Source organism: Triticum urartu, chromosome 1, assembly GCF_003073215.2.
Source record: "Triticum urartu cultivar G1812 chromosome 1, Tu2.1, whole genome shotgun sequence".
In the NCBI taxonomy this organism is placed as follows: domain Eukaryota; kingdom Viridiplantae; phylum Streptophyta; class Magnoliopsida; order Poales; family Poaceae; genus Triticum; species Triticum urartu.
In genome coordinates this window covers 392,361,977-392,388,204 of record NC_053022.1, presented here as the reverse complement: position 1 = coordinate 392,388,204, position 26,228 = coordinate 392,361,977, and the positions used below count along the sequence as shown (strand labels likewise).

The following is a 26,228-nucleotide window of genomic DNA, read 5'->3' as shown; positions in this document are numbered from 1 at the left end:
GACAAAACTCTCCCTCAACACTCGGCTGGATTGGAGTTCGAGGGACGTCATCGGGCTGAACGTGTGCTGAACTCGGAGGTGCCGTACGTTCGGTACTTGATCGGTCAGATCGTGAAGATGTACGACTACATCAACCGCGTTGTGCTAACGCTTCCGCTTTCGGTCTACAAGGGTACGTGGACAACACTCTCCCCTCTCGTTGCTATGCATCACCATGATCTTGCATGTGCGTAGGAATTTTTTTGAAATTACCACGTTCCCCAACAGATTGCCCCCCTCCCGATGAGAGGAGCGTTGGTGATGACGATGGTGATGATTTCCCCCTCTTAGAGGGAAGTTTCCCCGACAGAACAGCTCCGCCGGAGGCCTAGATTGGTTCCGCCAAGGTTCCGCCTCGTGGCAGCAGAGTCTCGTCCCGAAAGCTTGCTTATGATTTTTTCCTCAACGAAATACTCCATATAGCAGAAGATGGGCATCGGAGGGCCACCAGGGGGCCCACGAGGCAGGGGGCGCGCCCAGGGGGGTAGGGCGCGCCCCCACCCTCGTGGCCAGGGTGTGGGCCCCCTCTGGAACTTCTTGCGCTCAGTATTTTTTATATATTCTGAAAATAGCTTCTGTGAAGTTTCAGGACTTTTGGAGATGTGCAGAATAGGTCTCTAATATTTGCTCCTTTTCCAGTCCAGAATCCCAGCTGCCGGCATTCTCCCTCTTTATGTAAACCTTGTAAAATAAGAGAGAATAGGCATAAGTATTGTGACATAATGTGTAATAACATCCCATAATGCAATAAATATCGATATAAAAGCATGCTGCAAAATGGACGTATCATAGAGCGACATGAAAGTAAAATATACACTAGGGCAATTCTTGAAGAGTTTGGTCGTCAACTAATTGAAGGGACGACATACAATGTCACAGAAGTAGAGAAGATGAGGAAATATGCCATGGTTCACAACAATGCAGCAACGAGAGAGAAATGGAATAGGGTTCAGTACGAGGTGAACATAAGCGAAGACAAAACAGAGTTTACATGTGAGTGTGGCCACTTTGAACACTGGGATGTTATGCAGCCATATTTTGAGGGTAACTTCCGTTCACATTTATATTCCTAGTAATGCTTGGTGCCATTCACCATTATTGTGCAATCTAAAAGTTTTGAAGCCATCGGTACTTGCAATGGCGCCTTCGTCTGTTGAATCTGCAAGGAGTGGCACCACTAGGAAGTCTGAAGGCGGTGGCTCTGTCGAAGAACTGGAGATTAAGGTACGAACATTTTGCGGTTTCTAGCTTCCACTTGCCATTTCATCCCATCGCAGAAATTCTAACTGGACGGCGTTTTGCAGTCATCTGCCTCTGATACGTCTCCAACGTATCTATAATTTTTGATTGTTCCATGCTATTATATATTTTGTTTTGGATGTTAATGGGCTTTATTTTACACTTTTATATTATTTTTGGGACTAACCTATTAACCCAAGGCCCAGTGCAAATTGTTGTTTTTTTGCCTATTTCAGTGTTTCGCAGAAAAGGAATATCAAATGGAGTCCAAACGGAATGAAACCTTCGGGGGCGTGATTTTTGGAACAAACATGATCCAGAGGACTTGGAGTGGACGTCAAGCAACCAACGAGGCGGCCACGAGGCAGGGGGCGCGCCTACCCCCTGGGCGCGCCCTCCCCTCTTGTTGCCCCTCGTGGCTCAACCAACCTACTTCTTCCTTCTATATATATTCATATACCCCGAAAACATCCAGGAGCACCACGAAACCCTATTTCCACCGACGCAACCTTTTGTACCCAAGAGATCCCATCTTGGGGCCTTTTCCGGAGCTCCGCCGGAGGGGGCATCGATCACGGAGGGCTTCTACATCAACTCCATGGCCCCTCCGATGATGTGTGAGTAGTTTACTTCAGACCTTCGGGTCCATAGTTATTAGCTAGATGGCTTCTTCTCTCTCTTTGGATCTCAATACAATGTTCTCCTCGATCTTCTTGGAGATCTATTCGATGTAACTCTTTTTGCGGCGTGTTTGTCGAGATCCGATGAATTGTGGGTTTATGATCAGGTCTATCTATGAACAATATTGGAATCTTCTCTGAATTCTTTTATGCATGATTGGTTATCTTTGCAAGTCTCTTCGAATTATCAGTTTGGTTTGGCCTACTAGATTGATCTTTCTTGCAATGGGAGAAGTGCTTAGCTTTGGGTTCAATCTTGCGGTGCTCAATCCCAGTGACAGAAAGGGTAACGACACGTATTGTATTGTTGCCATCGAGGATAAAAAGGTGGGGTTTATATCATATTGCTTGAATTTATCCCTCTACATCATGTCATCTCACCTAATGTGTTACTCTGTTCTTATGAACTTAATACTCTAGATGCATGCTGGATAGCGGTCGATGTGTGGAGTAACAGTAGTAGATGAAGGCAGGAGTCGGTCTACTTGTCACGAACGTGATCCCTATATACATGATCATGCCTAGATATTCTCATAATTATTCGATTTTCTATCAATTGCTCAACAATAATTTGTTCACCCACCGTAATACTTATGCTATCTTGAGAGAAGCCACTAGTGAAACCTATGCCCCCCGGTTCTATTCTCCATCATATTAATCTTCCGTTATCAAATTACTCCTTGCACCATTTATTTTGCAATCTTTACTTTTTATCTTTATTATAAAAATACCAAAAATATTATCTTATCATATCTAACAGATCTCACTCTCGTAAGTGTCCGTGAAGGGATTGACAACCCCTTTTTCGTGTTGGTTGTGAGGTTCTTATTTGTTTGTGTAGGTACGAGGGACTTGCGTGTGGCCTCCTACTGGATTGATATCTTGGTTCTAAAAAACTGAAGGAAATACTTACGCTACTTTGTTGCATCACCTTTTCCTCTTCAAGGGAAACCAACACAGTGCTCAAGAGGTAGCAGCCTCTTTTGCAATGGAGTCGGCATCGAGCGCTTGGAGTACAACACATCTATAGGCACAAGGAGGTGAAGGAGGGGGACCATACTTTCGTTTGTTGTGTGTTGGGGTACAACTTTCTTACTAGCAGAATGACTGAAGGCATTTTTAGGGAGAGGTGATCCAACGGGCTGACTATCGGCTTAGTGTGTTCAAGGAGGAGCTGGACAAGAAGGTAGTCCAATATTCCGCCGAGGAAGGATTCGTCAATCACAATCTTGATGCCAGCGCCGAGATCAACCAGGACGGCGGTGAGTCTGATGTGGAGAATGGATCTCATGTACTGAATGCGGGGGAGGAAACTGAATCCGCTAACAAGAGGAAGTGAGAAGCATGGCATCTAAACGACGGCGTACGCAGGCGTAGTATGGCATCAAAATCGAATGTAAAGGATGCAATCTCGCTTTTGTTTTTCTGAATTTGCACGACATGAAAGGGATGAACTGCTCGTTCGTGCCTGGCAGTTGTTCGTCCTTTAGGATTAAGTATATGTAATTCCATGGTTAAGAAAATTTGGACTGTGTGCATGCGACGGCCTTCTCTTTGCCTGGAGCAATTAGCTCAGGTGATGGGCCTGTTTGATTAAACAATGTAGTTGCAGGTACGGTAAAATCATGTTAAATGGGTGATTGGGCCGTGGCATAATAAATGGGTGACTTTGAACGGCTCAGGCAGGCTCAGAAATATGTTTGAGCCGTGTTCGAAGAACCTGATCCACAAGCACAACGTGATGGCCGTCGCATTCATTGCATCGGGGGACTGGCATATTTCTACAAATATACGGTAAGGGAATACATCTTGGAGCACAGATCCACATGCAAACTTATGGTGTGGATATCAGGATCAGCTGAGCTCGGGCTCAGAAACTGATATCCGACACATGAAGTACTATGTAAGCTACAATCATGACTAGATTTTTTTTAGGGGTAAGGCCTAATTTTAGTCCTCATAATCTATAGAGAGTGGGATAATGTTTACATCATGTGGTTGGTCAAACCACACATAACGCCCAAAGGATAAATTAAGAGTAAATCTAGCTAAACTATGAGCTTCTATCTTACTATCCCGGCCTTCAAAAATAGAACTATAAGAAAAAGCAGTAGAGCGGGCTTTGATCTCGCTTATGATTGCTCCGTGTTTGCCATGAGAACCTTGAATAATATCCCAAACTATTTGTTTTGCATCTGACGCTACCACAAACTGATGTAGCAGGAGGTCTTCAGCTGCACAAAGTGCTTCCCTGCACGCCATCCCTTCAAGTATGACGCTCATGACTAGATTAAGCAGGGGTCCGCGTCATGATATATGCACGGTCAGGCCTAGGCCATGACAAAAGGTGTTGCGGCCTAGGGCCCATAAAAAATAAGGGCCCAATATATCCGCATACTTAAATAACATGAAAAAAAGGATTTGCAGAACAAGAAATCAACATGGTCAGGATGCAGATGCCACCCTCCTTGGTGCACTTCACCACATTGTATTTATTCAGTAGTTATTTATAGTTGGGTGTATTATAAGCATTATTTGCATCGTATAATCACATATAGATGGTGTACTGAGCCCACTAGATTCAATATTCACAGGCTGAATGAACAAATGTTAAATAACATGATTTATTAAGCACTAATAATTAACTCCATGATCGATGCACTGTTGGCCAATAAACCAACCTTTCTGCCTTCGTTGAGCTCGAGATCAGGGTAGTCCCGGAGCACCTCCTTGACTTGCTCGGCCAATGGACTCCATCTCTGCAGAGGGCAGGGGATCATAGCAGTTGAGATCGATGAGAATCTCTTTCATTAACTTAGAACCTTCTTGTTCGACTTAGATCGTTGCTGCTTAATTTGATTGGTGAGCTCCCTCAGTGGCGAAGATAGGGGGACGGGAGCCATCTCCCCCCTAACACTATTGTGTTAAGCCTAATATGCATGTGGTGCATTCTAACTAGCTGGCCCTTCCTAACATGGATTCACTACACTCTGGCCGTCCTCAATCTATTTTTCCTGGCTCCGCCACTGAACTCTCTGATTGCCTTTTCATATATGCATTGGAAGTGCATGGATAGGCAGAATGTGTTGTTCTCCACCCTGGCCCTGGGCGTGCTCTTGGTCTCATCCACCAGTCTCATAGACCTGGCACCGAAACCAAAAAGAAAACGAAAATAACGGAGAGATCAGTACATGCACCATTGGTAAGTTCCTCATGGCTCAATTAATAGAAAAAACCTGAGGCTAAGTGGCCGTATCTTTGATTAAGGAGCATGACATGGAGGCCACGTAGTTGTGGATCACTCGTGTTAGGGCGTTGGCGATTTCCATTTGCCGCACCCGCACGGATCACGCTTCGGTCTCCTAGACTTGGAAGTTGTTTTGGTTCTGCTTGCTCGTAGTCAGGGGCATGCGGGCCTCTTCGTTTGTTGCTACTGCGTCAGTGTGGTTTAAACTCTGTTATGATGTTAGTTTCGCCGAGTGGCCGGGATTTGACCTTGTGTTGTTGGTTTGAACTCTGGTTGGTGCCGTTTGGGCTTTATATCTATATAAATCTGGGCATATGCCTTTCATAAAAAAACGATATCTGTGATTGTGCACCTGTGGCTTCAATCAATGTCTACTTTTGTTGCCGTTCGTCGATCTCCTGATTATCACCTAAAGTAGGATGGCAATGCCCACTGATCATTTGTGATCCCGTAGCATAGCACAAGCATCGTAGAGCAACTCTAGCAGACCCCGCATCCTGCCTCGACTCGTAAAATAACCGCTAAAATGCAAATCGGGGCGAAAAAATCTGCCCGATCAGACCCCGCATCCCGCCCCGGCCCGTAAAAATTTTTGGGGGGCGCGGCAAAATCCCGACCCTAACTCGGGAAAACGCGGGTCTCCCCCTCGCGGCTGCGTTGCCCTGCATATAAGTGGAAGCGGTTGGTGGGGGGACATTTCACCTCGCGCTTTCCCCACCAACCACCTCTCCTCTCCCCCCTCGCGCCGCTACCGGCCGCCGCCCAAAATTCCGACGAAAGCAGCCGGCAGGAGCACGCCGGAAGGCCGCCACGCGCACGAGGCCTCCCCTCCCTTCCCCCTGCGCGGCCGGCCGCCGGATTTGCAGATATGCGGCACTTCATCGCAGATCGTCGGATTTGGCTTTTTCCGGCCACCGATTGCTGCCCCAAGCGATGGAGTGGTCGGGAAGCCTCTCCTGCAGCCCAGGCAAGGGTGCATCGCCGCATGCAGGTACCGGTTCGTCCGCTCGCTGCCGCCGAAGGTTTGCGGGCAAGGATTCGTCTGACCGTCCACCGGGCTCGACGCTCGCGCAGCATTTTTGTGGCTTGCCGATGCCGCTCATAGAATGCGACGACTGCACGCGGAAAGTGTTGCGGCTCACTTCGGGCATGCCGAAGCACCTCGGATGGGTGTTCTTCAAATGCGAAAACGACGGGGTACGTGCACTTGCGGTAGCTCATTTCATAGCTCATTGTTTAGTTCAATTGCGATAGCTCACTTCGAGCTTGTTTATTCTTTTGTGTAGGACGATGGATGCTCATTTTGGTTTTGGAAAGGCCAATACATTGAAAGAAACTTAATAGATGTTAGTGCACTTCTTAGTACAATCGAAGGCAATGATACGGCTGCATGTGCAACTAGAGGGAAAGCAACGTCTACTTCTTTCGAACCAAAGATGAAGAAAGAAGAATGCAAAATCAAGAATCCGCAAATCAACAATGAATGCATGAAGAAGATATTAGTCCAACTTGTGAGAGCAGTTATAGAAATTGGAAATCTTCTAAAATGCATACTTGTGGTTCTTGTTTTCTTTCGTTTTGCTATTCTAGCAAAGATTTGGTAATGTCTTTCCATTATGCAGGCTCTGCAACTGTGGCCGTCCGCGCCGGCCTACAAAAGCGTTTTTGCGTGAACTGCAAACACGTTTTGTGGGCCGGGAGGATGCAGAGTCTGCTAGAGTTGCTCTTACCAGTATCATGAAAGAAAATATTACGATGGAGGTGCCACCCAGTTGGATCATCTGGACAAAACTGATCCGAGTTATAGGAGTGATCAAGTACAACCAGGCCATCAACATCTTTTTTTTTTTGAACAAAAGCCATCAACATAAGGAGGCTGAAAACAACACGTGCAAAGACATCATTCATCAAGACGAGGGAATCAGGCGTTGCGGTTACATATAAGATCATCCAGCCTTGCTCACTGACGGTGATAAAATCAACACTCTAGTATGTCATCCGGAGAAGAAACGAGATCACAGCCGCTGCAGCGTGCCCGTCGCCGTTGCTGTCAGACCTAGAAGAGCACCAGCCATGCGCCGGCCCAGATCGCCAGCACGGCGGAGGAGCAGCCGCCCTTGAGGCTGAGAGTGGGCCCGTCCGCGCCGCTGGTCGGCTGGCTTTGGTTGCTCACCGCCACGTGCGAGCCTGCAAGCGCACGTCCGTTCACGCAAAAATGTTACTACACTGAATATTTCGTCGCGTGTTGCAGCGTTCCAATGGTCTCTCGATCTCGAAGGAAATGTTGAAATTTTGCTCCGGGGATTAGGTGTTACCTGCATTGGGTGAAACGCTTGTGATGTTGCCGCTGCCGATGGCACCGGTGGCAGCGCCGCCGTTGGTAGTGTCGTTGCCGCCTCCAGCCCCGCCGCTAGTTCCGCCGGCACCTCCGCCCGCGGCCCCGCCGATGGTGTTCGTAGTGCCACTGGCACCTCCACCGCTGGCACCGGACGTGCCACCGCCTCCGCCGGCGGCACCGCCCATGCTGTTAGGAATGCCACCGGGCCCGCCGATGCCGTTAGGAATGCCACCGGCAGCCCCGCCTCCAACTCCCCCACTGGCACCGCCAGCGTTACCAGCCGGCCCGCCTCCCATTCCACCTCCGGGAGCACCGCCGGCTCCTCCTGGGCCGTTGACGTTGCCGCAGGACATCTGGAAGACGGCCTGGACGCCCTGCATGAGGCCGGGGTTGTAGCTGACGAAGTTGCCGAAGATGGCGTTGACGCAGCTCATCATCATGGTCACGTGCCCGAAGCACGGCGGGCTGCACATGATCGCCGTCGCCGCGCCGCCCGGAGCAGGCGGCGGCATGCTCGCGCCGGTGCCGCTGCTGGCGTTGATGCCCATCGCCTGCAGGCACCCGGTGAGCACCTGCCATGCACGCAACATTTGTTACCCATTAGCCGGCCGCTGATGCCCCTGACTACGAGTAAGTGCAGACGAGAGGCTATTATTACTGGTCTGTTGTCAAAGCAGAGAGCGGCTTGCGCCACGATCTGGACCGAGTCCTGCGTCCCTGGTACTACTGCGCCGATGCCCGACCCCCCTCCGCCTCCTGCTCCTGCTCCTGCTCCGGCACCGCCGCCACCTCCTCCCTGCCCTGCATTGTTGAAACCAGAGGAGAACCAGATTAGTAACGTGGTTCTGACAGTAAACCATGGTACGGGTCATGAACAGACAAGGTGAAGCAGCCAGAGTAGAGCTCAACTTCACATACCTCTGCAACAGGAGAAGGCAACACAGAGCAGCACGGCTGTGAAGCACAAGTGTACCAGCTTGAAGGAAGCCATGGCAACAAGAGATCTTCTTAGCTCTCGCAGCCTGTTGCTTCTAGCCTGCACTTCCTATCTGTGCAGATTATTGGTTTAAGCTTATGAGATGCTTAAACAACTGTGGCCTGGGATGTTACTTGCTCTATTCCAGGGATCCATGATCGATGCTATATATGGGCCTGTGAGCTGCGACTGCATGGCCCAGTGCCATATAAAAATGATGGTCTGTGCCAGTCAGGTGCCGGTGTTTGGTATACAAGAACCAGCTACTCTTCACTTGTTCCATGGACTTGTGTTGCCTGAGGACGTCTGCATAAATCACACCTAAACTTCTCTCAGAAAAATAAAATCACACCTAAACTGGCATCGGGGTGTAGTTCCGACCTAGTTCTGTTGACTATGCCAGACCTAGTTCTGTACCTTGATGCCTCAGTTCAGGGCTTCCGATGGATGAGGAATGGTAAGCGTGTTTTTACTTCTTACCAAGATTCACAAGTTTTCACCAGTTCTGTTCGTGGTGTGGGCAGTGCAGATACGATACGCACACATGGCACCTGCATTGGTCTGAAAAATGGACGGGGCGGGAGTAATCTTTATGCATTGTTCACGTACGCGTCAGGTAGGCGCGGAGAGGAGAATGGCAATTGTCAAAATGCTTGATGCGCCAAGTAGGCAGCAATGGCAATGGTCAGTTTTCAAATGATTGTGCGGAAACCCCACTGTGCCAGTCGCATGGAAACAATCTGAGACATTCAAGTGAACCACAAATTTTCGGAAAAAGAGGGGTAGCAGGAGCTCCACAGCATTTCATAATCCGAGAGATTCAGGCAGACCTAAAAAATAGAGCGTCTATTGCACGCGTTGTAATCTGGTCGTCCTGTGCTTAGGTGTTCGGCCACGTAGTCATATGGTTATGTTGGCCTATCATTTCAGGGTCTGCTGTGTCAGAGGGCTATCTCATCACATTGTATCATTCTGCTGTATAACTTGAGGTTGTTGCTTTAGAGCATCTTCAACCGGCGCCGGTCGCGCCGCGCGCAAAAAACACATATGCCGCGCGCGCATCATCTGGTTTGGCGCGGCGCGCAGCACTGGCTCCAGCAGCCGCGCTAAAATTCAGCGCGCGGACGCCGTTCCAGCAGCGCGCAAAAATGCAGCGCGCACGACGCACACAAATAACATATGCATTCAAAAACAAAAGCAAAAAAATCAAAAACAAACAAAAATAAATAATTCAATTTCGTTAAACTCAAACAAACAGTTTATCGTTCAATACAACAAATAGTGCAATTAAACACAACAAATAGTTCAACAATACAATAACGAACGCATAAATCATTATGCTCTTTGTCGTCCATTTCATGCCCACCACTCCTTAATGAGATCCTTCTGAAGATCATTATGCGCTGCGGGACGTCGAATGGCATGATAGGAGGCAACAAAACGGGCCACCCTTTCAGCCCTCCGTCGCACTCGCACCGGATGTTCCAAGAGCTCATACTGAGAGTAGTCTACATCTTGGCCACGCTCCTTCTCGATGATCATGTTGTGCATGATCACACAAGCGTGCATTATGTACCAAAGCATCTTTTGATCCCAAAATCTAGCCGGTCCTCTCACAATAGCAAATTGGGCTTGCAAAATTCCAAAAGCTCTCTCCACATCTTTTCTAGCCGCCGCCTGAGCATTGTGGAAATCAAGATTTTTCTTACCTTCTGGCTTTTTCAACGGCTTGACAAAGGTTTGCCACTTTGGATAGATGCCATCCGCTAGATAATAGCCATAGTTGTATGTACGACCATTTGCTACAAACTGCACCGGTGTCAACTCCCCATTTGCAATCTTACTCATCAGTGGTGACCGGTTGACAACATTGATGTCATTCAAAGATCCAGGCATTCCAAAGAATGCATGCCAAATCCAAGTCTCTTGATCGGCCACCGCTCCAAGGATTATAGTGGAACCCTTTTTTTTGGCTGTGGAATTGCCCATGCCATGCCTTTGGACAATTCTTCCAACTCCAATGCATGCAATCTATTGAGCCAAGCATGCCAGGAAAGCCGCGAGCTTTGTTCATCGCCAAAAGCCGTGAGACGTCTTCAGCGGTGGGAGATCTCATACTCCTCGCCAAACACTTGCACAATTCCGACTGCGAAGCGCTTGACACACATGATAGTTTGGCTCTCACTCATAGCCAAGTGATCATCAACTAGATCAGTCGGTGTACCGTATGCCAACATACGCAAAGCGGCTGTCACCTTCTGAAAGGTGCTATGCCCGAGCTCTCCGGCGGCATTCCTCCTTTACTGAAAAAAGCGGTCATGGCTCGCTAGTTTCTTTGCAATGCGCCTGAACAACTCGGTGCTCATCCTAAACCGGCGACGAAAATACGACTCAGGGTATGTGGGATTCTCCGCAAAATAATGCCTAATCAATCTGTTGTGGGCATCGATCCTATCCCTCCAAATTTTTTGCCGACCCATAACCGAACCACCGTGTTTCGGTTTTTTATTAATATGCATAGCTAGGATCATTGCAAGATCCTCCTCCTCTTCCATATCAAATTCTTCTTCGGAAGAATCATACGACGAACTCATCTACAATGTTGAATACTATGCTATAAATAAAAAACTACAATCAACATGCACGAAATTCATGGCTTTTGAGCAATACATATCTTCTAGGCGTTTTGTCGAACACTTAGCGGGCGCCGAGCGGCAGCGAGCGCGCGGGCGCTGTTCGTCGGCGTGCCAGCACGCACGCGGGGCGGCGGGCCTAGAGGGGGGCCGGAGAAAGCGCGCGCGGGGCGGGGATAGGCTGGGGAAGCGCCGGAACGGTCGCCGGGTGGCGCGGTCGGCGGCGGCGCGGCTGGGGGGGGGTGGGAGGTGCGAGCGAGTGCGCGAGAGTTCAGCGCGTGGGAGCGGGCGCAGCAAATAAGCGGCGCGCGATTGCGTTTCGGCCCGCGCGCTGGACTACGTATGCCGCGCGTCCGCTGGAGCAGCTCTTCCGGTTGCGCGCGCGCTAAAAGAGGGGATTTTGCGGCTCGGTGCTAATTTGGCGCGCTTGTTGGAGATGCTCTTATATATGTAAAGTGGGGCGATAGCCTGTTTCGAACTGAATCTCAGTTAAATTTCACCGGACTTGGTAAAGTTCAGGGGACCAAAATTTTGCCATCATAGTCGATTACTTGGCCTCGAGACCTTTTGACGACGCACAACAAAAACTGATTCATCCGTTCTATACTGCGCGCCAATTTAAAAGTCGCAGTCGCAGTCGAGTACAGCCTGCTCCTCTTTTGCGCAGAACGCCAGAAGTCCAGAAGTGGCTATGCTACGTAGCTCGACCGCGTGTCGTTGAGCTCACTCTTGACCGGCTTGCAAACCGTGCGTGATCGAGGGAGGGAGGGAGGGGTACATGTCAAGTAGCCGACCTGCTTTAGTTTCTCGAAATTGCCTGCTTGCGTGCGATGAGCGCACATGCCGATCACCTAACAGTTAACCATTTGCAGATCCATCACATTTTTCTTAGTATCTGAGACCTATGCATGGCTAATGAGCCCTGGGTCGTACCTTCTTCTCCGGCCGCCGGTGATCCCGAATCCAAGCCGTGCTAGCTACCGGTCCGTACGAACGGCAGTTAACCCTAACCAGTACGCTTACTATTAGTAGTTTTTTCTCCTAAGCACGCCAAGTCGAGCTTACCTAAACTTATGACCAAGACGATCCAAAGGTTAGGGTGAGAGTGGTGTGGTGTGGTCTTCTGGAACACGTATGGCAGTGCACTTTTAGGTGCGAAATTGATTTGAACCTGGGGCCTTGGCTGGTTGCCTACCTACATGTTGAGCTCCACCTCCACATGTGCGTACCTGTTCTGTTCGTGGAGAAAAAACTCGATCGCGAGGTACTCTGGGCAACAGTGCCGGTGACGCTCGACGAAGTGTGGATGACCGGGCCATGGATCTGCATGCCTCGTGAGAGCAGCTAGCGTTTCAAACCCGTCTCAAACGTCCGGACGGACCGACCGGTCACAAAACTTTGATTCGGACGGGCGTTTCAAATGCCAAGGCTGACCCGGCATCCCTCATATCCAGCCCAAATATGGGACGGATATGAGGACGCCCGAACGCGTCCACCACATTAGACCCGACAGCCCGACCCCATCTGAAAATGCACCAAATCCATCAACCTATCGGATCCATTTGTTCTCTCTTCTCTTCTTCTTCCTCCTCAACGTTTGTCTCGCTGCTTCGCCGCGCCGCGCACTCTGCAGCCGTTCCTAGCCTTTGCGCCGCCACCTCTGACAGAGCAGTCCTCTCTCCCGTCCTCGTCGTCGTGGACGTCGTTGCCAGCCCCCAGACGTCACGGTACGTCCCGCAACTCTCTGGCTCCGCCTTGTGCTCTATGTGTTCGACACATTGCCTGACCGAATTTTTTTTTGTGATTTTCTAGGGAAAGTGATGAATTTCGATGCTTTGTCGGACGAGGAGTATGGACCGACAGAGCTTGATAAAATTATTCAAGATGAGTTATTCGATTACTCGAATTCAGACGAAGAAGTGGACATGAGCATGCAAGAGGTAATGGACCCGCAAGGGAAGCATATTCTTAACTTCAAGGGCTCAATCAAAGGTAGAATAGTGATCAATAGGGATAGGGTGTTCGGAGCACGACTATTGCAGAAGGATTAGTTTGCTCTGAACCCAACTTTTTCAGATGATTCATGGTTTCGTCGCCGTTTTCGCATACGGAGAGCATTGTTCTTGCGCATTATGGAGGGAATAAAGGCATACGATGACTACTTCAAGCTCAAAAGGGATTGCTACGGCTGTTTTTCTTTCTCTGCTACGCAGACGTGCACGACGGCTCTGAGGATGCTTGCACTTGATACTGCCGCAGACGCCGTTGGTGAGATGGTCAGGATGGGGGAGAGCACATGCCTGAAGACTACTATCAAGTTTTCCTGCGTCGTGGTGCGAGTGTTTGGAGCAGAGTATCCGAAAGAACCAAATGCACAGTACACAAGGTTGTTGGCTATTGAAGAGGCCAGATGATTCACGTTAGTGTAGTAAGCGTGCTTGCCAATTTTCATGCGAAATGGGATAGTAGTGCTTCACGATAAAAAAACAAAATTAAGTGTATCATCTGAAGGTAACATTTTTCATTTAACATATCTTTTTTTTCACAGGTCAACATGCTTAAGCTTTCGCCCTGAAAAATTGTAGGTAGCAGTTGGGTGTGATAATGAACACATATATATTTTTTCAATTTTTTTGACCTTATCAAGATACATTTTTAGTGCGCAGGAGCATATACTCCCTAGAGCCAAAAGCAATATCCGATCAACTCCAAGCTTTATAAGTAGAAATAGAAAATATTGGTCAAATGTAACAACGACGATAATGTCGTGTTGTTTCCTTCAGGGAGGTTTTGCTTGGAGAATCATTTTCATGATCCTACTGTTGTTACGGGTGATTGTGGTGTTCGACGTCGATCGTCATTGCTCATATTTTTCTTCCATTTTTCAATAATTTAGTTGTATTATCCTTGATGTTTTGAATTGCTTTTGATGTCTGTTATCGTGGAAGTGGGTATAATAAATATCATATTTATATTAATATATTCTTTTTTTGAGAAAAACAGAGAGATAGGTGCCTAATTTTTTTGAGGGATTTTTTGAGATTTTTTTTAGGGATAGATGCCTAATTTACTCACTCTATGAGCGTCCCTGCCAAAACAAAGCCCCATTTTACCAAGAAAGAAGTATCGTTTTCCCTCTGAAATCCTTTCTGATAGATCAATTTCCCCCTTAACTTTAATATCGGATCAATCAACCCCTCAAATCTTTAAAACCGGATCAAATTCCTTCCAAGGTGGTTTTGGACTTGATTTTGAGTGGTTTAGACCCATACCGTGCTCTTCTCGCTGACTGACTAGGCTGACCGTGCTCCAAGGCGCCGGCATGGCGGACGCCTACTCCTGGTCCTCCAAGCGGAGTTACAAGACCGACTACGTCTGGCACGACCTCACCACCGACGACCCCGTGCACCCCGCCAACGGCGTTGAGTACGTGCTCAAGGGCCCCAAGCTGCTCCACCTCCTCCCTGTACTTGATTTTGCGCGACATCTCCGCCGACGCATCCTCGTCCTCCTTCACCTCCAGCTGCCAGGCCGGGAACGAGAAGAAGATGCCTACAGCGGCCATTAGCAGGGCCCACGACCGGCGCAAGAAATGGAGCTCCTTCGACCTCGGCCAGTACGTGGTGGCAGCCGCGCGCATCGGCACCGGGCCGGACACGGCCATGCAGACCGGCGAGAAACAAGGCCGGCACCGGGACCTCGAGCCATCTCCGCCGCAACACACTACGACGAGCTCGGAGCCGACGAGATCTCGCCGCCGTCGTCATCCAGCAGGCCCGACACGCTGGAGACGCTCATCGAGAATGACGCTCGCGTGGCCGCCGCCTCGAACACCGTCGCCACTTGGCGGGATGAAGAGGATGCGGGCTTGGCGCAACAGGGCGTGATCGCGGGCGGCCAGATGCGCGCGTCGGCGGTGCTGATGCGGCTCATCTCCTGCAGCAGCCAGGCGGGACGCCGGTCCGGGCGGTGCAAGGCGCACAAAGCGTTTCCCGCGCGAGCGGTCAGACCTGAGCAGCAGCACGCGAACGGCTTCACGGGAAGCATCGGGAGTCGTCGTATGCATTGAGCGGGAGTACTTCAGCTGCAGCCCGGTGGAGACCAAGAAGACGACGAGCTGGGCGCGTGCACTGAAGCGGTCATCTCCATCCAACTGTTGCGACGCGAAGTGCACGGTCAACCCAAGAAAAATGCACGGTATGGGTCAAAACCACTCAAAATCAAGTATGAAACCACTTTAGGGGGTGATTGATCTGGTTTTAGATATTTGAGGGGGTGATTGATCCGGTATTAGAGTTGAGGGGGAAATTGGTCCATTAGAAAGGATTTCAGGGGGAAAAACGATACTTCTTTCTTTTACCAACGGTTGCACAGGCCATCCTGAGAAGTTAGCCCACATTTAGCAGTGTTACGGCTGGATAGCCCATGCAAAGAAGTTGGGCCACATTGACTGGTAGGATGGGCCTTTAATGGAATCTTCAATCCGTAAGCGGCCCGTGGGTCTGGAATGGGCGGGGTTCCAGCCCATCCATAAGCGGGCTAGGGCAAACCAGCCCTTCGTCTATATAAAACCAGGCATCGAGGTCACGCCATCTCCCGAAACCCTAGCCCTTCTTCCGCCGCCGCCGAACCCCAGCGCACCGGTGAGAAACTCTCATCCCCTCCTTTCTTCTCCGTCTCGTCGCTTCACGTCTCATCCGAGCGCATCATCTGAATTGATAGCCGTTTCTCGTTCCTCTTGTGGTTGGCAGGAGCCGCAGCAGAAGGGATCGGAGATGGCCAAGTCGAAGAACCACACGGCGCACAACCAGTCGTACAAGGCGCACAGGAACGGCATCAAGAAGCCCAAGCGCCAGCGCCAGGCCTCCACCAAGGGGGTACGTTCATCTTGCTTAGCAAGCAGCCCCTAGATCCCGAGCTTGTCTCTGTTCTGTTTTCCCCTACTTTCTGGTTCAGATTTGCTGTTCATGTCGTGGATAAGTGTTTGCAGTGCATCCTTCAATCTGGGTTTGTTAGTTTCTTTCCTGCAATTATCTGTAATCATCTAGAAATGTGAACCTGTCGTGGACAAATTGGAGTACGACCCTGAAATATGAGGTAGCATTGTTCGATTCTAGTGCACGGGACAGATAGGTTGTTCAAATCTGTTGTTACATTAGATAATTGTTGTGGTCAATAGTTGGCGCTATGTCAAAATGGGTCATTTATTTCTGGATGAAACTGTATTATGTGCAAGAATCTAGGCCCTTTGTTCTAGTTTTCTCCTGTAGATTAGTTATTATTCCGTAGGTATGATGTGAACTATAACTGCAGTGCCCTATCATGCTGCAATTGAGAGTGTACTCTAGGATTTGGTTTTTGAATTGGTATGTTAAGTGATGACATTGGTGTCTGAAAATACTCAGCTTGTGATAGAGCAGTTCTTGATGTCTCGTGTATGTCTGTTACCCGCATCTTATTTCTATTGGACTTTCTATTCCTAACCCTGTGTGGTAGGGATCTAATGCAAGGCTTGGGAGTTTAGCCTGTGAAATATTTGTGATTTCTGTTTGTCTACGCCTACTGATATATGCCTCTTTATTGTTTACTTTTAGATGGACCCGAAGTTCCTGAGGAACCTGAGGTACTCAAGGAAGCACAACGTCAAGGCTGGTGAGGGAGAGGTTGAGAAGTAAGATGGACGAGTTTCTGGTGGTCGATATGTCTCATGTATCGCTAGGATCTACTGTTTTGAACTTAATCCAGTGTTCTGTATGACCAAAGAATATCTATGTCGTTACCTAAGTTTTGTCATGCTGCTGGATTGGAAATGATATTTGCAGCTTTATGAGAATTTCTTTATCTATAAAATGTGTCTTTGCATGCATTGTTCTTCATTGAGCAGTCTATTTGGTGTGGTTTGTTCATCAGTGATCTATACTTGATTGGAATCTAACATGTATTGTGGTACACTGGCATATTCCTGTGAGCTCCCGTTATGCTGACCGATGAGGTTCAAAACATGATAACAACAGTGGCCCAGATGATCAAATCCACGGCAAGCAATTGGTTGATTATCATTTGACTAATAGTAGTAGATCACACCTCTATTTAGCACTGTAAGATTTAAGATTCACATTTCAACCAAATGCACATGGCTCATCAAGTTTCCAGTTCATGTTGAAGTTCACCAGGGGTGCGCCAATTTTAGTGCTGAGTTGCTCTTGTTGTCGTACCGACCCTACTCTCTATTTTCACTTAAGATGAACCATTACAAGAACACATGTGCGTGCAAACCACACCACAATCATGCATGCTTGAGCACCAGTTGATCGCTTGCGCCGGTCGGTCTCAATATTACCACAAGCGCACCGATCGCTTGCATCTTAGCAGTTGCACTTGCAGCTGGCACAGCGGCTGCAGGCATGGCCAGCCACACCGCACTCGGCGGCCTCCTTGAGACGGCCACGGTGGCGCTGCTCTACTCTGAAAGTCAGGGTGCATCTTGCTGCAACAAAAAAAAAATCAGCATGGGGAACTCTCCTGAAACAACTATTAGTAATTTGCAAGACAGAACAGAGGTATCCAAGCATATTTGCACAAGGAACTCCATTGTAAATTTCCGACGATTAAATAAAGTTTTGCGATTTCGAAATTTTATCCTTGCAAGTATTGAAGTTCCGAAATGAACTTCCGTTTTCAAAGAAGAAAAATATGCTTAATAAATCACCAATAATGGTGAGTGTTCTTGTCGTGGGTCCTTATGATTTCTGTATAAACTTCTGTATGTTTGGGGCGTTTACGATGTCATTGGTGCTTTCTTCTAAAACAACGATGCGTGGTACGCATTATCTTAACGCTCCCCTTCGTTATAAGAAATAACGAGTAATTAGATGCGTGTTCAACTCGCAAAAAGAAAGACATGTGCTCAAAGAAACTAATGCAAGCAAGACCTAATACGAAAACAACATTTAATTTATTTTATGTCGGTTGACTTCAACAACAGCTAGCCTGCCGGCCAGAAATGTGCCTTCTTTGCTTGTTTACCCTTGCCATGGCTTTCTTTCGCTTAAGGCCTTATTACCATCACTGCTTATTCTCAATGAAACTACACTCTATCTTCCTAAATGTATGATGTTTTGACAGTTCAATTTTGAACTTACATTTAGAAACAAAGGTAGTAGTTTTCAGAAAAGGAAGCATTTTATTGCGTATTACACAAATGGGGAAATAATAACTTATTGGGTCTCAAAGTAGCTTTCAGATGCAGAGGCATTTTACGCAGTATCCCGCCTTACTCTTGCTTCTTGTCATTATTACTCTTGCTTCTTGTCATTATTTCAGCAACTCTCTCAATTGAACAGACCGAACTGCAACCCGCAAAAAAAAAAAAAAAAACCCAGACCTAACTGCATGTGTCTATTCTATCTACAACTCCTACCTCTCTACATGTTTCCTTCTTAACTAAGAATTGTTTTTCCATCTACTAGTGTTAAGATATTGTATTGACCAGGACCATGCATTAGAGATACCTAGCTCCATGTTTAGTCATATGTTCGTTTTCCAACAGAACCATCCATGAGAAATACACCGCTCCATGTTCAGAAATTGCATTGACCAGTACTTGTCTACTTGGTATCTGATTATGTCCTTTTGGATCGTTGGTTTGTTAGGACTTGAATATGTGCTGCGAGAGTCTTAATGATTCAAAGATTTTTTATGGAAACTTTTGAGGATTGGAATTCTTAGTAACATTGCTAAGTACTCCCTCCGTCCGAAAATACTTGTCATCAAAATGGATAAAAAAAGATGTATCTAGAACTAATATACATCTAGATACATCCTCTTTTATTCATTTTGATGACAAGTATTTCCGGACGGAGGAAGTATGTTGTTTGGTTTGTAGAAATATATTCCTTTGCACTGTATTTTTACAGAAATATATCACCAGTTCATCACATACAATGGGAGTAGAGGAGGGGGTACAACATTGAAATATGTTCCTAGCGGGTTTGACCGAGGGATGCTTTAAGCACCGTTTCTAGCTAACAATGCACACTTTGCACGAACCTGTTTTGTATATTCACTTCAGTTCAGATGGACTATTACAAACTACAAAGACCCACACATATAGGCTCGCGCACACAAACACAAAGCAGTAGCAATAGTTTCACAAGTTACATGAGCACAGGGGCGCCAAGAGCAAACCACACCACAACATTAACCAGGCGGTCGGCGCCGGTTTCATTATTCACACACCCGATGACACACGACACAATCACCACATACAAATCGACTGCTTGCATCTTAGCAGTTGCAAGGGTTGCACTTGCAGCTGGCACCGCAGCTGCAGCCGTGGCCGGTCTCACCGGACTCGGCGGCCTCCTCGAACTGCACCTTCACGGGCCCGACGCCGAGGACGACGACGGTGGCCTGCATAGTGGTGGTGCTCTTCCCCTCCAAATCAGGGTACATCTTGCTGCAACATTCAAATCAAAAAAATCAGCGCAAGAAATACTGAGTTAGCAACCCACTCTAGTTTGGAAGAGAGAAGTATGCATACCCGCAGTTGCAGTTTGAACCACAGCCGCAGCTTGATCCACAGCTGCAAGACATCCTTAGTTTTGCTGTAAGTTTTGTTGAAGATGGAAGAGGAATATGTGATTTGAGATGGTGAGCAATGAGCAATGCATAGGCTCTCCCCGTGCACCAGTATTTATAGGCCAACTAGTGTGATTGAAAGGACGTTTGTTGCATGTCAAGGTGCTATACAACGGCTTCCTAGAATGAGTCTTTAGGAGCTTTGGTCCATCTAATATAAATTTCTAACGATTGAATAAAACTTCGCAATTTGATAATTTTATCCTTGCAAGTATTCAAATTACTGAATGAACTTCTATTTTCAAAGAACAAAACATGCTGAATAAATCACCAATAATTGTGAGTGTTCTTGACGTGGGTCGTGACGATTCCCGAATAATTTTCTGTACATTTGGGTGCGTTTATGGTGTTATAGTTGCTTTCTTCTAAAGCGGCGATGCGTGGTATGGGTCATCCTAACGCTCTCCTTCTTTATAAGAAATAACGAGTATTTAGATGCGTGTCCAAAGAAGCTATGTACGTTATCTGCTAAATTAATGCAAGCGATACTTAATAAGAAAATACTAACATTTTAATTCATTTTATATTGATTGACTTCAACAACAGCTAGGCTGCCGGCCAGAAATGTGCCTTCTTTGTTTTTTACCGTTACCATCACTTTTTTATAACCCTTACGGCCTTGTTACCATCACTGCTTATTCTCAGTGGAACTAGTTTGTAGAAAAAGAAACATTTTGTTGCGTATCAATTTGCACAAATGGGAAAATAGCAACTTATTTGTCTGAAAGTAGCTTTCAGATAAAGAAGCATTTTACTCGCTATCCTGCCTTATTCTTTCTTCTTGTCATTCTTTTAGTAACTCTCGGTTGAACAGATTGAACTCCAGTGTCTATCCTATTTACATTTCCTACCTCTCTACATGTTTCCCTCTTAACTAAGAAGTGTTTTCCATCTATTAGTGTTCTTTTTAGAAAGAAAACACTAATAGATGGAAGAAGTGTTTATTACATCTATTACTATCAAGAAATTGTATTGACTAGGAGCATGCATTAGAGATACCTAGCTCCATGTTTAGTCATATGTTCGTTTTCTCGCAGAACCGTCCATGAGAAATACATCACACAACCATGTTTAGAAATTGTATTAGTGCCGACTTCAAAATAAATAAAAAATTGGCCGGTACTTGTATACTTGGTATCTGATTTGGTTCGTTAGGACTTGACTGTGCTGCCAAGAGGGTCTTATGATGCAAATGATTTTCGTCGATATTTTAGAGGATTGGAATTCTTAGTACATGATTCCTATCTCTACCTGTTGGGATAGTCATCAACATTCCTTTTACTGAATAATGAACTAATGCTCAAGATGCATGGCTAAAGGTGAATCATAGTTAGCCAACATTCTCAAATCATACTCCAATGCGGCATAGCCTCCAAAGTGGACAAGCTGTTTTTCATCGTGACACTGCTAAATAAGCATGCTCGTCATGGAAGAAGGCCAAAACTGATCACAAGCATACATATCCAACACTTCTAAGAAAACATATTGCTGCTAGTAATTTCATTAGTATAACAATTACTCCTATAATGTAAGAACCCATCCAGGCGAGACGTTCCTAGCGGGCTTGACCGAGGGAAGCTTAAGCACCGCCTGAGGGATGATTAGGCAACCAAACATCGGGAGTTTGCATCTAGCAGGGCTGGTTATGGTCAATCCATGTAACCAAATACGCTATAAGTAAATGAACTATGAGCTGCTTGTCTAGCTAATAAGCTACTCCCTCTTTATTTCAATCCCTCTGCAGATGGAAGTTTCCAGTTTTTTTAGCGTTTTCCTTTATGTTCATTGTAGAGAAATATAGTGACACCTGCATTAGGAAAGAATATGTTTATCTCTATCTTTACTATCTTACAAATAAGAGTCGGTATATGGTTTTAAATTTCAGTTTCAGAAAATTTTCAGCACATACCAAAATTCAAAAATTTTGTGAAAAAATTCGAAAAAATTTGAATTCCTTTGTCTGAAATATTTTGATCGAAAGGTAAGTATTTCGGTGTCTACTAAAATTATTGAAATTTAGTGGAATTCACCGAAATCTCAATGGAAGTGAAAATCATCGGTAAGACGTGGTTAACTCACACTTGCGCAAACCTGTTTTGTATATTCACCCCAGTTCAGATGGACCATTACAAAGACACACGCACATAGGCTCACGCACACAAACACAAAGCGGTAGCAATAGTTTCACAATTCACACCACAACACTAACCAGACGGCCAGCGCCGGTTTCGTTATTCACACACCCGATGACACACGGCACAATCACCACAGACGCATCGACCGCTTGCATCTTAGCAGTTGCAAGGGTTGCACTTGCAGCTGGCGCCGCAGCTGCAGCCGTGGGCGGCCTCACCGGACTCGGCGGCCTCTTCAAACTGCACCTTCGCGGGCCCGACGCCGAGGACGACGGCGGTGGCCTGCACGATGGCACCGCTCTTCTCCTCTAAGTCAGGGTACATCTTGCTGCAACCGGCGAATCAAAATAATCAGCACAAGAAATTACTCAGTAGCAACCCACTCTAGTTTGCAAGAGAGAGAAGTATGCATGCATACCCACAGTTGCAGTTTGAGCCGCAGCCGCAGCTTGATCCACAGCTGCAAGACATCCTTAGTTCTGTTGTAAGTTTTGTTGAAGATGGAAGAGGAATAAGTGATTTGAGATGGTGAGCAATGAGCAATGCATAGGCTCTCTCTATGCACCAGTATTTATAGGCGAACTAGTGTGATTGAAAGGACGTTTGTTGCGTGTCACGGTGCTATACAAAGGCTTCCTAGAATGAGTCTTTAGGAGATTTGGTCAATCTAATATGAATTTCTAACGATTGAATAAAACGTTGCGATTTGATAATTTTATCCTTGCAAGTGTTCAATTTGACGTACAGAAAAATATTCAATTTGATGAATGAAAACTTCTATTTTCAAAGAACAAAACATGTTGAATAAATCGCCAACAATTGTGAGTGTTGCTGACATGGGTCCTAATGATTCTTGAATAATTTTCTATACGTTGGGGGCATTTATGGTGTTATTGTTGCTTTCTTCTAAAGCGACGTCACGCGGTATGTGTCATCCTAACGCTCTCCTTCTTTATAAGAAATAACAAGTATTTAGATGCGTGTTCAAAGAAGCTATGTGTCGTTAACTGCTAAATTAATGCAAGCAAGACCTAATAAGAAAATACTAACATTTTAATTCATTTTGTATCAATTGACTTCAACAACAGCTAGGCTGCCGGCCAGAAATGTGCCTTCTTTGTTTTTTACCCTTATCATTACTTTTTTATATAACCCTTACAATCTTATTACCATCACTGTTTATTCTCAGTGGAACAAGTTTTTAGAAAATAAAGTATTTTATTATCTCAAAGTAGCCTTCAGATAAGAAGCATTTTACTGACTCACTCTTGCTTCTTGTCATTATTTCAGTAACTCTTTTTCTGAACGCATTTTGCTGACTCACTCTTACTTCTTGTCATTATTTCAGTAACTCTTTTTCTGAACACAGAACGCATATGCTTATACTGTGCACATACACTCATCCTTATATATGAACACACATGCATACCCCACCCCGATGAGCACCTCTAAGAGACTGAGCCAGCACATCATCTTGGGATTGACGAAGTCATCACATACGTCTTTATAGTTGACGGGAATGTCTCCTCCCACTGAATGCACGTCGTAGAAAGGCCTGAAACAAATCCAGAAAAATGCGAGCACCGGTGTCAAGTCTAGTGGTCTACCCCGCCACCCCGTTGGTCATACCGCCAACCATCCTCCACAACGTCAACAAGCTTGAAAGAGCCTTCCTATGGTCCGGCTCGGAAAAGACATCGGGGGCCAAATGCAAAGTGAACTGGGAGAAAGTTTGCCAGCCTCTTTCGTACGGAGACCTTGGGGTCCTGAACACCTCCAAGTTTACGAGGGCTCTCCGGTTACGATGGACGTGGTATGAATGGAAAGAACCCAACAAGATGTGGGTGAATGGGAAACCCATGTGATGCGGAGGACCTCAATTTTTTCTATGCCTCAACCACCATCACCGTTCGTAACGGCGCGAGGACACCCTTTTGGGACTCTCCTTGGCTCCTTGGGCGTTCGCCAAAAGACATTGCCCCTCTCATCTTCGAAGCCTCCAACAGAAAAAGTTGGAAGGTCAGGGAGGCCCTCAAGCACAACGCATGGATCCTCAAGATCAAAACCCCCACCAACGTAACCGCCGAGCACATCACACAGTTCTTCACTCTTTGGATGCTTCTTAATGAGGTCCACCTTGACGAGCTCACCGAGGATGAAATCATTTGGAAGCATACGAGCAATGGGCAGTACTCGGCGACTTCCGCATACAGAGCACAATTCCTAGGGATGGTCCTGTCGCCCATGGACAGGATGGTTTGGAAGGTTTGGGCGCCTCCAAAAGTAAATTTTTTTGCTTGGCTAGCTCTTCAAGATAGAATCTGGACGGCGGATAGATTGGCAAAGCGAGGATGGCCAAATTGTGATGTTTGCCCTCTCTGCAAGAGAGTGCAAGAGTGCGGGCCCCATCTCTTCTTCAAGTGCCGCTACACCCGGCGCCTTTGGTCTCTGGTCATTGGGAAATTCCCCATGCTCGGGCTCGACACTTCCGCTTGGCCTTTGTTTGAAACGGTTGAAGACTGGTGGGCAAGCACTTGCGTCGAAGGAATGCCAGATCGTCAAGCCAAGGCCTCCATCACCATGCTAGTCTCTTGGACAATTTGGAACGAGCGGAACGCAAGGGTTTTTAAGCATAAGAGTGCCCCACCGCCAATCTTGCTCTCGTCCATCTCTACCGAGGCAAACCTTTGGGTCATCGCCGGAGCTAAGAAATTAGGGTCTTTTATTGCGCGCGAGTAATCTGCATGTGGTGTATTTCGGTGGCTTGTAACAAACTCTATTCTCTCTTATTTAATGGATGAGGCAAAGCTTTTGCCTCCGTTTCAAAAAAAAAGACTTAAACCCTGGTGGGCGGGTGATAGCACTGTGCTTCTAAACATCCAACCATAGGTTGGTTCGCGTTTCAATAACTCTTGGTTGAACACGCACAAGTGCGTGTGTCTATCCAATTTACAATTCCTACCTCCCTACATGTTTCCTTCTTAAGAACTGTTTTTCCATCTATTAGTGTTAAGAAATTGTATTGACCAGGACCATGCATTAGAGATACCTATCTCTATGTTTAGTCATATGTTCGTTTTCTCCGAGAACCATTCATGTATGAGAAATACATCATTCGATGTTTAGAAATTGTATGACCAACACTTGTCTACTTGGTATCTGATTATGTCCTTGGATCATTAGTTTGTTAGGACTTGACTATGTGCCTCGAGAGAGTCTTAATGACTCAAAGGATTTTTAGAAATTTTAGAGGGTTGGAATTCTTAGTAACATTTTCAAGTACGTTGTTTGGTTTGTAGAACTATACTCCTTGTTCCTTTGCACTGCATTTCAAAGCAAAATTCCATTTACTTAAACTATCAGAAGAGTGTTTTTTTCACGACGAAATCTTGGTGGGAATTCAATCTCGTGGGATTCAAGTGGACATGACAATGGAGCCCTACATTTATCTTATTGATTTGTCTTTGGTATCACACGAATCAAATATACCCTTATCTAATGTCTCCCAACCTGAATTATGATAGTAATTAAGTATGTCAACAAACGGTACAACTAACATGCATGCTTAGAGCATCTCCACCCATGCCCCCAACAAGCCTTCCCCACGCGATTTTTCAGCGCCGGCGCCCAAAAATCGGCCCAGTCACGTCCTAGAAGGCCGTTTTTCGTCGATTTGGGCTGAAACTGGCACCGGCTGACCCAGGTCGAACCCGGCGTGCTGGGGGGCGCCAGGGCGAGCGTTTTGGCGCGAAAGAGCCGCGGGCCAGCCGAGTCAGCGACACGCGCCTCATCGTCCTCAGAACGCCTCGGTTTCCCGCGGGGAATCAATGGGGTCAGCCTTGCCATTGATTCCTCACGGGCGGCGCGGCGATGCCTCCCCTCCCGCCACGCGTACACACAGCGCGGGGCTATAAAACCAAAAGAGGTGGTGAGCCAAATAAATCTATCATAGCATTATAAGAATCAAAAGTATGGCTACCCAAGAAGTTTCCTCCGGTAATGGTATCGAGAATATTCTATACCAAGGATTAACACCTACATAAAAATTGCGAAGAAGAACTAAGGTAGATTGTTTCCTGGTAGATCTATTTTGAGCATTGCAAATTCTATACCAAGCATCTTTTAGATTTTCTCCCTCCCTTTGTTTAAAATTTAGAACTTCACTCTCGGGAGACAACGGAGAAGATATGAGACTAGTCATGATGACAAGCAAACAAACTAGCACACGAGCAAACAAAAAGGCAAACAGAGAGGGAGGATAGAGAGAGGGCAAATAAAACGGCAAGGGTGAATTGGGGGAG

At 46.7% G+C, this 26,228-nt stretch overlaps 4 protein-coding genes and 1 pseudogene across 6 annotated transcripts; 2 read left to right on the top strand and 3 right to left on the bottom strand.

Moving 5' to 3' along the window:
* Window positions 1-7,015: 7,015 nt before the first annotated feature.
* On the bottom strand, window positions 7,016-8,669 carry LOC125534460 (glycine-rich cell wall structural protein 1-like). Its single transcript, XM_048697682.1, has 4 exons — window positions 8,462-8,669; window positions 8,202-8,344; window positions 7,521-8,115; window positions 7,016-7,392 (listed from the first exon to the last, which is right to left on the bottom strand). Exons 1-4 carry the CDS (start codon window positions 8,532-8,534, stop codon window positions 7,262-7,264), a joined length of 942 nt encoding a protein of 313 aa, XP_048553639.1. The 5' UTR covers window positions 8,535-8,669; the 3' UTR covers window positions 7,016-7,261.
* Window positions 8,670-8,962: 293 nt separating this feature from the next.
* On the top strand, window positions 8,963-15,455 carry LOC125532879 (annotated as a pseudogene).
* Window positions 15,456-15,605: 150 nt separating this feature from the next.
* Window positions 15,606-17,028, top strand: LOC125514264 (60S ribosomal protein L29-1-like). 2 transcript variants are annotated; one of them, XM_048679577.1, is made up of 3 exons: window positions 15,606-15,795; window positions 15,904-16,029; window positions 16,747-17,028. In XM_048679577.1, exons 1-3 carry the CDS (start codon window positions 15,622-15,624, stop codon window positions 16,825-16,827), a joined length of 381 nt encoding a protein of 126 aa, XP_048535534.1. In that variant the 5' UTR covers window positions 15,606-15,621; the 3' UTR covers window positions 16,828-17,028. The 2 variants fall into 2 exon arrangements, with proteins under 2 accessions (XP_048535534.1, XP_048535527.1); XM_048679570.1 differs by having other exon boundaries at window positions 15,667-15,795; window positions 15,898-16,029.
* On the bottom strand, window positions 16,865-19,899 carry LOC125514276 (metallothionein-like protein 1). Of its 2 annotated transcripts, XM_048679589.1 has the most exons (3): window positions 19,695-19,899; window positions 19,585-19,610; window positions 16,865-17,614 (listed from the first exon to the last, which is right to left on the bottom strand). In XM_048679589.1, exons 1-3 carry the CDS (start codon window positions 19,745-19,747, stop codon window positions 17,439-17,441), a joined length of 255 nt encoding a protein of 84 aa, XP_048535546.1. In that variant the 5' UTR covers window positions 19,748-19,899; the 3' UTR covers window positions 16,865-17,438. The 2 variants fall into 2 exon arrangements, with proteins under 2 accessions (XP_048535546.1, XP_048535554.1); XM_048679597.1 differs by lacking the exon at window positions 16,865-17,614 and having other exon boundaries at window positions 19,191-19,610; window positions 19,695-19,836.
* A 1,974-nt stretch (window positions 19,900-21,873) lies between these two features.
* On the bottom strand, window positions 21,874-22,506 carry LOC125534449 (metallothionein-like protein 1). Its single transcript, XM_048697675.1, has 2 exons — window positions 22,346-22,506; window positions 21,874-22,255 (listed from the first exon to the last, which is right to left on the bottom strand). Exons 1-2 carry the CDS (start codon window positions 22,396-22,398, stop codon window positions 22,084-22,086), a joined length of 225 nt encoding a protein of 74 aa, XP_048553632.1. The 5' UTR covers window positions 22,399-22,506; the 3' UTR covers window positions 21,874-22,083.
* Window positions 22,507-26,228: the final 3,722 nt, after the last annotated feature.